At 38.3% G+C, this 12,721-nt stretch overlaps 1 protein-coding gene across 1 annotated transcript in view; it reads right to left on the reverse strand.

Annotated features, from left to right (window-relative positions):
• CPS1 (carbamoyl-phosphate synthase 1) overlaps positions 1-12,721 on the reverse strand; it is a 168,560-nt gene that overhangs the window by 18,064 nt on the left and 137,775 nt on the right. Inside the window, exons 31-34 of the mRNA XM_032233904.1 lie at positions 11,306-11,395; positions 9,104-9,274; positions 5,492-5,566; positions 235-333 (exon numbers count right to left, since the gene is read on the reverse strand). Of these exons, the coding sequence (XP_032089795.1) occupies positions 235-333; positions 5,492-5,566; positions 9,104-9,274; positions 11,306-11,395 (435 nt within the window). The remainder of the gene's footprint in view (positions 1-234; positions 334-5,491; positions 5,567-9,103; positions 9,275-11,305; positions 11,396-12,721) is intronic.

A 12,721-nucleotide genomic window follows, 5' to 3' on the forward strand; every position in this document is an offset into this window, starting at 1 on the left:
TTCTCAGAATTTGAGGAAAATAGTTCTTTGCTCAAAACCGTTACACGGTAAATATAAAAATGACAGTCAGGAATATTTCGCGGCAAAGCATCTTTTAAAAAGTGTTTTTTGCATCAATTAAAAAAAAAATGATGATGCAACAAGACACAGCAACAAGAAGAACCAGGAATAAATTGACCTCTCTCTTTTACAATGATATGTCTTTGCTCTACACTCAAAGATGCTGCGGCTCACCTGGATTCCAAGCAGAATTCCCTTCCGTGGCAACTTAAATCCTGCAGAGAGCATTGCTTTTAGGAAGGCTGAGTGAACATTTTCTCCAAAGCCAGCCACCTGGGCATTGGAGGGAAAACAGAAAAAAAGAAGATAATTTGATCAAGGACATTGAAACAATCACATGTTTAAAGGGGTCCTTTTTTCCTCTTTTCTCCTCTTTGTAGTTCTTGAACCAGCCAGGAAATAGCAGATCGGCAGAGATGAATCTGATATTTTAATTAAGCATTAATGAAGGAATAAGGAATATGCTACTTTGAAACAGCACACCATGGAGCAACTTAAATGGACCCATCTATGAATGATGTAGATGCCAAGCACAGCTTCTGGTTCATAAGCATGAATACATTCCACAGAACATTGATACTACTTAATGCTTAAATAACAGTGAGGGTTATAAATGCTTCTCTGGGCCCATAAATGAATGATATTTGCCTGCCATAAGAATGCAGAATTGCTTCGGGACTATAGACATTTCTTGATTATTTGAGAAGCTGTTTCAGCTCAACACAACACACAAAAAGTATAGATAGAAAGCAAAGGAATGAGATGCATTTTGCATATAGCTTAGTATGTTGGATTTAAAGGATTAGTGGCTGGGAATTTAAACAACGATCCAACTCTCAGAAAATAAAAGATGTAATTCGGACAAGTAATTAAAAAAATAGCAAGGTTAGTGGCCAGTGTCAGCTTCTGAGCATTTTCATAAATTGATTGCTAAATTAGTCCAACCAATGATATTTAAGTTCCTTTCCAAGTTTTTTTTATATGTATGTATGTATGTATGTATGTATGTATTTAAAGTCACAACCCCTGGTATGCCCAAACATGGGAGGAAGCCTACTGCTTCCATTCTCTGTCCATAGGCTCGTCACAAGAGACCATCCAGACAGAAACCCAATATTTTTACTGTTGCCTTTGTTACATTTGTGTTGTATTTGTGCTGATAAATACATCTGCCTAAGATGTAATACAGCACAGGTTTGAATCCCAGTAAGGGTATGGCCAGCTGATGAGAGCTAAATAGCTTGAAATAGATCTATACTAGTCTCCCTTTATTTATTTTACAGCACAAATACAACATGTGTGTGTGTGTGTGTGTGTGTGTGTGTGTGTGTGTGTATATATATATATATATATATATATATATATATATATATATATATATATATGGTTATTCTTCAATTTCTTGGTTATTATTTGATAGAATTTGAATTTTGCTGCAGGTATTGTTTTGCAATCAACTGATGAAAAGAGAATAACAAATCAATTGCACAGTGGTGAAACCAGCAGTAGCACCTGCTAGTGTATCTTTTTATTAAGGAGTGATTAGAGGCATCATTCACTGTTGAACGTTGAGCATTAATGCTTTAGAGAATACATTATATTGTAAAAATATGCAAACATTTCACAAATCATGGCCGTGTCTTCAATTTAGGTAGTCTATCAATAGTATTTCACAGATTTTCTTTCCAAAATAGTGAGACATCCTACGCTATCTTCATAGTTTCAGTGCCTTAGGAAGAAAAAGAAGGAGGCATATAGCTTTCATTTGTAATAAGACATTATTAAAGCAGTGGAATCGAGCTAGACAAAGAAGTACCAAACTCTAAGTGATATTCTAAATGGAACAAAACGAAAGCTTTACTAATGGAACTGTTTTGGCTTGCAAAATTTTACATCAAATTGTTCTTCTATTTCTCCCTTGAATATATCAGGTTCACGTATTGCACTAATCTATAAACCACACTTTATAAATCATGATAGTTAAGGAGATATAATATGCTAAATCAAACCCAGAAAAAGTAATCTTGAATATAATGGGCCCCAATAATTAAGTTTTATGCAACTTTCAAAATAGAAATGATCAAGCTTGTATATTAAATATTGAGAAGGGGAAAGGAAACATTATCTCAAAAGTTTAAGCTGCAGCTATGGACACTTATAAGTGGTTGGAAGTTCCTATTTAAATCTAAGCTCATTCTGTTTCTATAGCTATTCATATCCATGCATTTAAAATGCATTTGTAGAATAAAGTGACTGTTTTACCAGTGGAGAGTTATTACCTTCTATTCACTGGCAAGAAAGACCTTCACAATTTTCCTGTTTTATGGCAATTGTGAATATGGATCTTTCTAACTCATAAAAGTTAATACTCTCTCCTTTATGACTAAAATATTCTTTCTCACTATCTAACACTTAGAAAAATAATCTTCATCCCCCGGCTAAAATATTATTCCTTTTTTCTTTTGTTTCTGATGAAATCAAGCCCTTTCAAAAAGTTAGAAGGACAATAAGCTTTTCTTTCTCCATTAACTAGCCTCAAAGCAAAATTTGCTGCAGTTGTGACTCTGAGTTCAATTTCAGCAGCAGAGTGATAATGATAATAAAATTCTTGAACGATATAGGACATGTTCTAGTATTAGCTATACAATATTAAAATTTCATGCGGCCTTTATATGTGAAAAATGGACATTGTAAATCAATCAAGTTCACTATAATTATATTGCAATCCTAAAGTACATTTTTGGAACTAATCTATTATTGAATAGAACTGTGTTTATCACCTATTTGGAGCACCTGGGCGTAAATGTGTTTAGAATCATAAAGATCAATATAATGATCCCTTCATTTCAATTTACAGTATACTCTGATTTATTTATAACATTTCATCAGTCCTTATTGACTTTAAAACTAATTCCCATATAAATTTAATCACCACATTCACTCAAGCTAAAACCAATCATAGCTATGTTGCAAGTATAGAAAATTCCTGAATAGGAAAATTTTAACTGTGCCCATTTCTGAGATCATACCCATAATACAGACACACAGGTGTATGTCAATATGAGGTTCAGGTAATTTTTCTCTTTGAAGAATGTTTACTAAAATGATAGGGGTAGAATTATGCAAATTCTTCTTTCTGATTCAGTATATAATCTTGCATATCAGTCAGAATGCATCACTTTATATTGATGCTGTGTAGCTCAATCATAATAGTGCTGGAAGGAACCTTGGAGGTGTATCGGCCTTGTTTTCAATGGTATCCCTTTTGAATACATGTAGACACTCAAATCCCAAAACACAGACTGTTATCATGCTTAGTCACCATTACCAAGTTAATATTCCCATTGTGCACATGCAGTAAGGTGTCAGGCCTGCAATTGTATTCCTTTTAGAATTTTGGCCTGCCACACTTTCTCTTATTTCATTCTGCTCTTTCATTAGTATAGTTGATGGGAGGGAGGAATAGAAAGGAGTAGGATTGTGGAATGTATTGTTATCATTCTTTTCTAGAATCTCATCTTTTGTCTCCGTACTTTCACACCCGACCGGAAGCAGCTGGGTGTGGATGCCAGCGTGGAAGAAGAAGATTGGGCCATGTGATGGATTGTGGGTTGTGGGGACAAGATCATGAACTTTTAACTGGGTGGGATTCTGATGTCATCTCCAGTATTGGGATTCCATAGCATAATGACAAGATGTCTGATTTATTAAATTGGAACTTTAAGGATAGTTTTGCCTTGGACTCCGATTTAATTCTACATGATGCTGGACATAAGGTTTATTTCCCCCCATTCTCAATTTGGAGTACCTTTCACAAGAACCTAAATATTCAGTCCCTGAATTGGAGAGACTTAAAAGAATGGAATATTTGGAACAGCTGTCAAAAAAAGTTTAATAAAAATATTCAGCTCAAATGTTAACCTTTACCATATTCCTAGACAGATGAAATCCACCATCCACCATTGGGTAGCATGATGAAATATCTACTTTGGGTAATTTTACACCATTTGTAGTCCTAGACCAGGGGTAGTCAACCTTTTTATACCTACCGCCCACTTTTGTATCTCTGTTAGTAGTAAAATTTTCTAACCGCCCACCGGTTCCACGGTAATGGAGATTTATAAAGTAGGGAAGTAACTTTACTTTATAAAATTTATAAAGCAGAGTTACAGCAAACCCCTACCGCCCACCATGAAACCTGGAACACCCACTAGTGTGCAGTAGGGACTAGATTGACTACCACTGTCCTAGACTATAGACAAGTATTGTGGTATTGTGCTAAGAGTTTCTGGCTGAAACCAAATTAAATCTGGAATCCTGTTAAGGTTATACGTCTTGGATTCTAACAATAGAAAAAAAATATACATCCATGTGGAATACATGAAGGTTCCCCCACCACCACCACCTCCTATATCATGCATCATGGTTTAAAAAAAAGAAATCATATATATGTCTCCCAGATTTTGTTAGCCTGATGTTACTTTCACATTCAAGTCCCCCCCTCCACAAGAAACCTGAGATATGAGGTGGGCTAAGAGAAAGTGGCTGGCCCAAGCTGGCTTTCATGGCTAACGCAGAACTTAATTCAAGGGCTCTTCCTTCCTAGCCTGGTGCCTTAACCACTAAACCAAACTGACTAAAACCAGTTTGTTTGTTGTTAGAACAAAAATGTTTTAAAGCCTGGTGTAGACTTTGAGATTTGAGATTGAGATTTATTAGATTTATATGCCGCCCTTCTCCCAAGGACTCAGGGAGGCGTACAACAATTAAAAGCAACACATAATACCAAAGTTTTAAAAAAATTAAATGGAATATCCCAAACCCAATTAAAATTGACAATACATTTTTTTAAAAAAATTGAATTAAAATTAACAGTGATCAATAAGTTGTTTTATTTTGTTCAGGCCAAGCTGGAAAAGCCAACTTTTTAGGGCACGTCAGAAGGACCGGAGGTCAGGGATTATACGAAGCTCCGGGGGCATCTCATTCCACTTTACATCATTGAGACTATATATTCTATCATATCAAGAAATATTTCATAAAATATTATGTCTGTTATTCTAAAATATTTATTGAAACCTGATGCTTTTCTGTGTGCTGGGAGTGGAGGGAGGAGAAAAGAGAAGCAAAGTTTTTTTCTTTCTTTACTACTGTAAAGAGATAGGACTCAAACACTAATGAAGGGGGACATCCAGTGGTCAAACAAGTTACATTCTACCAGATAAATGTGATATTTTTTATGTGAAAGGCAGTTTTCAGATCATAAAAAGGTGTTTTTTTTTTACTTCAAAGATTGGTTCACTACAAAAATAAAGGAACTTAATAATAAAAATATTACTAATGTAGTGTCATGTGAAGGTGGCCTATTCTCCAAGAATCATTTTCTGGATATTGATTGACCTTTGTGAGAAAACATCATAAAAGGTGATACCTCCCCAGTGGATGCCATTTCACATCGTAGAATAGGGTCAACATCTCTCAAACGGGGCCAGGAGAACATTGGAGCCTAGAAAATGAGAAAGAAATGTGAATTCATTTGCGACATTAATTCTCCAAATAGAGTAAATTGTAGCTGCAAGATATAAGTGGACAACATTTTGGTAACCAGAATCTGATTTGACATTTTGGCAGAATAGGAAATATATTAATAGGCAGGATATTAGTGAAAGATGAAGCTGTATCACACGTGTTGGCATAGCCAAAATGTGCTATTTCCTAAAGAAGTGATAGTACCACTCTATACTGCACTGGTGATGTCACACTTGGAATACTACATTGCGACTATACAAAAGAGTGCAGAGAAGAGCAACAAAGATGGTAAGGGGTCTGAAGGCTAAATCACATGACAAACATCTAAGGTACCGTATGATTAGAGCGACAAAGAGAAGGATTAGGGATGACATGACAGCTGTCTTCCAGTACTTGAGGGGAAGCCACAAAGACAGAGGTTGACTTATTTTCCAAAGCACTGAAGCCAGGGCAAGAAGCCATGGGTGGAAGCTGGTTAAAGAGAGATCCAACCTGGAACTAAGGAGAAATTTCCTGATAGTGAGAATAGTAAATCAATAGAACAGCTCCCGTCTTGGAATTGTGGGTGTTCCATTGCTGGAGTTTTTCAAGAAAAGATTGGACATCTATTTGTTCAGGTGGTATAAGGTCTCCTGCCTTGGGTAGAGGGTTGGGGATCTCTGTATTTTATGCATTCTAGTACAATTTAGAATTTGTATTATTTAAAGTTTTGGCTTTTTTTTTAACCCAGACAGAGGACAGAATGTGCTGGGCAAATCCAGTTGTGCCTCAAGTTGTGCCTCAAAATTGGACTTATTCTCAAAGAGAATCAGAAATTAGGAATGGGATAGCAGGTGATGCCACTACTAGCAAATGCTAGGGGAAAAAAAGGAATAAAAGGGAAATGGTCCTGACATTAGCAATAGCAGTTATTCATTTCATTCATTCATTCATTTCATTTATTAGGTTCCCGAGAGACTCAGTGCGGCTTACAATAAAAAGGGAGGGGATATAAAAATAAAATAAAAAACAAACAATTTAAACAAACAATTTAAAATACTACAACAGCCGTAACCTCGAATGGGGCTGGATAGTTCAACAACCCCAGGCCTGCCGGAACAGCCAGGTCTTAACTGCTTTGCGGAAGGCCGGAAGGGTAGTAAGAGTCTGGATCTCCATGGGGAGATCGTTCCAGAGGGCCGGACCAGCCACAGAGAAGACCCTCCCCCGAGGAGTCGCCAGCCGACATTGGCCGGCAGATGGAATCCGGAGGAGGCCTAGTCTGTGGGATCTAATAGATCTCTGGGAGGCAGTCTCTCAAGTACCCAGGTCCGATACCATGTAGGGCTTTAAAAGTAACGACTAGCACCTTGAAGTGTGTCTGGAGACCAATGGGCAGCCAGTGCAGCTCACGGAGGATAGGTGTAACGTGGGTGTACCAAGGTGCACCCACTATCGCTGGTGCGGCTGCGTTCTGGACAAGCTGAAGTCTTCGAACGCTCTTCAAGGGCAGCTTAGCAGTCATCTGAAGTGGCTGCAGTACTGCACTCTAACCACTGCGCCACCTCGGCTCTTAATTAAATCCTGACACTGTACCATTATACTTCCTTAATAATGGACAACACCAACTATCCATCCCCATGTGTCTGTGTCTATGTGTGTGAGTGATACATACATTACATGCAGTAAATACATATGGTATATATATTAAGCCCAGAACTGTCTCACAGACGCATAACAAGTACTAGCATCATTCCATGGTAGATAATTAAAGAAACGAGGCAGCAATATGGCAGCATTCAGAATATTGGTACAGAGTAAACCATATATTTTACCCAAGACCTGACTCATCTGTTGTCCACTGAGACATTTATCACCTACATCAGTTTCTGAACGTTTCCTTGCAAGCCCTTCCCCACCATTTGTTTTGAATGACACAATTAAGGGGGGGGGGAGAAAAAGGAGGTGTAGCTGCCAAGCTAATCCAGCACAAAAAAGCAGTTATGACTTGTCTCCCATTTTGTGGCCATGAAAAAAGATGGGAGGATACACCAAGTGAATGAGAGGAAGAGAGGGAAACAGAGGAGAGAAGAAAGATAGGAAGAGAGAGATAGGAGAGAGGGTAAGGGGGGAAGATGAGGAGGATAAGGAGGAGTAGAATGAAGAGAGAGGAGAAGGAGAAAGGAAGGGGAAGTAGAGTAGGAAAGGAGGATGGAGGGAAGAAAGGAGGTAGGAGAGAGGTAGAAGAAAGAGGTGTATGGAGAGCAGAAGAGCTAATAATGGGTTGTTATCTTTCTGGGCGTTGATGACAAGAGGAACTGATGTAATTACTACTTAATACAATAGGATATTGGCTATGTAATAGTATACATGTGATTGTATGTTATGAAAATGGAAAATAAAAAAAGTATATTTAAAAAATAATAATGAAAAACAAAAAAGATGGAAGGAAATCATGGACTTTTCCATTTTTGATAAGTCTGCCTTCTGGCAAAATGTTCTGGGGGGAAGGTTCTTTCACCTGATGCAAAAGCAACGCCAAACTGGAAAGACGATATGATGGGGGTGCTCATCAAAGCATTGCAGGAGAAGATAAAATTAATTCGTAATAATGTATGTATGATTCCAAAAGTTATCCCATAGGACCGCTTCAGAACTTTTTAATTATTTCTGGCATTTTAATAATAATTATTGCTGTAGGCATTTACAAGCATTTTTGGATTCCTAAAAAAGATTTTGTTTAGAACAGAAGGATTTCCATGCAAATCACTTAGCAAATCACTGTGATGTTACAATACCTATTTTACCATGGGAAGCAATCAGGGATAAAGTTACCCTTTTCTGGAGGTTGGCGTTCAGCTTGAAAAAACTAAGGGTAGTAATTTAGTGAAAAGGGCCCGTCAACTATTATTGAAAACTTCCAACCCTCCATGAAACACTAAACAAGAGACCAAGTTGAACAGTTTGTGAGTTCCAAAGTAAACCCCTATTTTAACCCACAAGAAAACTACATAGAGCAGTGTTTCTCAACCTTGGCAACTTGAAGTCCGGACATCTTCAAGTTGCCAAGGTTGAGAAACACTGACATAGAGTAACTTAACAAATATTTCATGGCATTGTGTTTTCAGTCATTATCTCTCAGCTAAAATGCAAAGTGTCTTGAACACATGGTGTATTATACAGAGGGACATTGATTATGTAAACCTCCTTCATTTAGATAGAAGCGATTTTACTAAGAAGAGTGAAGGCTAGCCTATTTACACGGACACTGAGTTATCCATCTTCCAAATGTAATATGCTATTCATTAAACTTACTCTTTGTTTCAGTGTACAGACTTGGTTAATATGCATTTGATTTGGATGTCTGATTCTGATTTTTAATGTGGAACTTTAATACTCAGCACAGTGTATATCGATGGGGATGACTATCTTACCTATTTCTTCTCCCCAATTAAATGAATGGATAAAAAGAATTTAACCTTATGAAGTCACATAAGTGTAATTACCTAATTATTCTACATCACTCCACACATACCTTAATGCCCACATAATTTGATGGAATCATAGGATTTGTCAGTGCGGGAAGGGAGGAGTCATCGATCTGTTGCCCAATCATCACTTTAGTCGCCACATCAATGAAATCCAGGCCAAGGGACTTGGATATAAATGGAATAGATCGTGATGCTCGCAAGTTACACTCTATCACCTACGAGGGAGATGGGAAAAAATCTTTTAACGTTTGCCTTTATATTGATTGCGAAGAAAGATAAATAACACATTTGTACCAATAACTATTTCTAACCTTACAAATTCTGGACATTATTACAATATTTATCATATCTTTCTCTATCGTCCTGCCTACACGCATAATGAAAAGACAGGATTTACCTACATCCGCAATGGAGACACGCAATAACATGGACAAAAGTGTTTTAAATCCCCGGCATTTTCTGAGATTACATTCATTCAAGATGGTCGCTAATAGGCTCCAAATTGTTAATCAATACTGAAAAACATTTCCAGCATGGTTTTTTATTATTTCTCAAATCTATACAAATTACATTTTCCAACAAACATAACAAGATTAGAAGATAAATATGATAGATGAAGCACATAACAATATAGATACGAAAGGGTGACAAAGGGGTTATCAAAGGACAGGAACAGAACCGAGTCAGGAGCACTCTGATGTTTCCACTTGCCATATTCCGAGGTGGCGCAGTGGTTAGGGTGCAGTACTGCAGGCCACTTCAGCTGTTATCTGCAGTTCGGTGGTTCAAATCTCACCGGCTCAGGGTTGACTCAGCCTTCCATCCTTCCGAGGTGGGTGAAATGAGGACTCAGACTGTGGGGGCAATATGCTGACTCTGTAAACCACTTAGAGAGGGCTGAAAGCCCTATGAAGCGGTATATAAGTCTAACTGCTATTGCTATTGCTATATTTGAGCAAGATCACGTGTTTGTAAAAGTAGCTCTTTGTATATAAAGAAGGTATTGTACTAGCTTAGCAATAATACATGCAGCAGCATACATTTGTTTTTAGCAATAGCAATAGCAGTTAGACTTATACACCGCTTCATAGGGCTTTCAGCCCTCTCTCAGCGGTTTACAGAGTCAGCATATCGCCCCCACAGTCTGGGTCCCCATTTCACCCACCTCGGAAGGATGGAAGGCTGAGTCAACCTTGAGCCGGTGAGATTTGAACCGCTGAACTGCAGATAGCAGTTTTTTTGTTTGGCTTTTCCAGCTGATGCAATGGACCTATTGTAGGGGGACTGTGAAATGGAACTACTTCCTGAAGCGGGCCTTCAGCGTATCCACAGTGGGAGAGGATGTGACAGTGGCTAAATTGCTTTCCTGGATTTTAGGGGAAGATATTATGGCTGAGGGTGGTGGAACTAGTCCAATGCAATTTTAACAATTGACTTCAACCAACAAGAATATATTTTTTTAAAGCATATACACTAACTTGTAGGTTGGAGAAAAGCCAAGAAGTGTTATAGTCAGGAAAAGGCAGCTGTAGTGCTTCTCTACTGATGCCTATGATAACTGGACTAAGTTAACTCTACGTTCATGAAAATCACAGAGAAATGGAAGTAGTAAATAACCCCTCTCCAGCTCTTTGCAGTCCTGACATTCTCCCCTCTCCCATCCCTATAGTTAATATTGTATCTAACATCGTAGCAGGTGATCCATCCCATAAGCAAGAATACTTGGAAGACAAATGTCCTCTTTGCATTTTCTTCCATCCTATTTGTTTTTGAGCTCTCTATAATAACCCAAGATAGCAAAATAGCAAGCTCTGTATATCGCAGCGTCAAACTTCTGCCACGCCAATAAGATGAGTCGCTTATAATATTCTTACAAATCTTGTTTAGCACTGATCTGATTTAAAGCAAGTGCTGAGCTAACATGCTTGCTGACAGACGGCAATTCTACAGAGCTTACTTTCTCCTCAAATTACTGTATTATCTGGACAAACGGAGCCATTCTTTCGTACCACAAAATGCCTTATACAGCAGTGAATGACAGAATATCAATGGCACATACTGTATACCCAGGAGGCATCAAACAAGGCAGGTATTATATGACTTCCTCCAGCCTGTGCTGTACAGCAAATAGCAGCAACATCCCTGACTGATTTTTGCCAGGTGTGCATGAAGAAACAGAGGGCTTCTTAGAAAATGGGCTATTTATTATTATGATGTACTGTTTTCTACATTCAAAAAGGCCTCACCAAGACATCATTTCCTCTGATGAGAAACTGGATATTGAATGGCCCAGAGATAGCAAAGGTATCAGCAATCTTTCTGGTTGCAATTTTCACCTATAAGAGTACATAAAAACACCTCATTACTAATTCAGCCAAATAATAAAAGTCCATTAAAGGTAAAATAAATAGAAATAAAAGAGAAAAAAAACTTTAATTTTACCCAGGTAGCCTGAGAAATCCAATGAGAACCCTCATTACACTTATTCTAATTGTAAGTCTTTAATATTGATTTGGTTTGATTTCATATTTATCTACATCATACCGTGCTTCATAATATTTGATTTCTTGGTTGAGACCTACATACGTGGGACTGATTGGGGTAGATTTCAGGGGTGACACTGAAATATAATTTTATCCTATTTTATCTATATCTTAAATTATTGTATTGTATTCCAATTTCATTTTAGACTGTATTTTATTCCAATTCCATTTTAAATCATATTTTATTCCAATTTCATTTAAATTATGTTTTATCAAAGTTTAGTAATAATTTGTTCCTGGAAGTTTGCACATTGAGGCTAATCAATAAAGACTCAATGTCAATTTGATTTTTTGATAATGCCAAACATAAAACAAAATTTGAATCTACAAAAAGAAAACAGAAATCATTTAAAAACTTAGCATCTGTTCAGTTATATTAATTTCATTCTGCTATGGTTGTCTAGGGCCTAAATGATGAGCAAACAAAACAGCGAGAACTAACAGGAGGATGCGGGGCGAGGGGCACGGGTGGTAGACGGGTCCTTGGCAGAATTCCTTTCTAAGTCAAGAAGTTGTATTAAAACTTGCCTGAGAAGAATTAAAAGTTGCATTGTATCCCAAGAATGACCGTGTTTCCCCCAAAATAAGACAGGGTCTTATTTTCTTTTGACCCCCGAAATATGGCCTTGGTCTTATTATTGGGGGTGTCTTATTTATTTGGGGTGCAGGATGTGAAAAGCGTGGAACTGCATGTTCTGTCACCCCCGTTGCCTCCCCTCCCTGTTCTTCACGCCAGCCGAGCAACCCTGATGTGTCTTGCCACCACCCTGCATCAGGTTGGGCTTTCTTCGCAAGGGGGATAATCTGGGGAGCGAGAGATTTAGGAAACCTGGGCTGGCGTGGGCCGGTTTCTGCAGTGTAGCATCTGATTTATCCCCAGGGTTGAGCCTTTCGCCCTTCACCGCCTCTCTGCCCCGGCTTGGAAGCTGCAGAGGAAGCCTGTCATGCCCGGTGAGGGGGGGGGAAGAGACGGCAAGAGGAGCCACATTTCGCTCCATGCCTCTCACTTCTATCCCATCCCACCTGCCCCGCCTCTCACTAAAGAGACAGCGGGGAAAGGGAAGCAACCAGGATGGGGGTGGGAGGTGTTGGGCCGCAAGATGCGCGGCCTACCTGAGA

The sequence above is a fragment of the Thamnophis elegans genome, chromosome 1, assembly GCF_009769535.1.
Source record: "Thamnophis elegans isolate rThaEle1 chromosome 1, rThaEle1.pri, whole genome shotgun sequence".
NCBI lineage: Eukaryota > Metazoa > Chordata > Lepidosauria > Squamata > Colubridae > Thamnophis > Thamnophis elegans.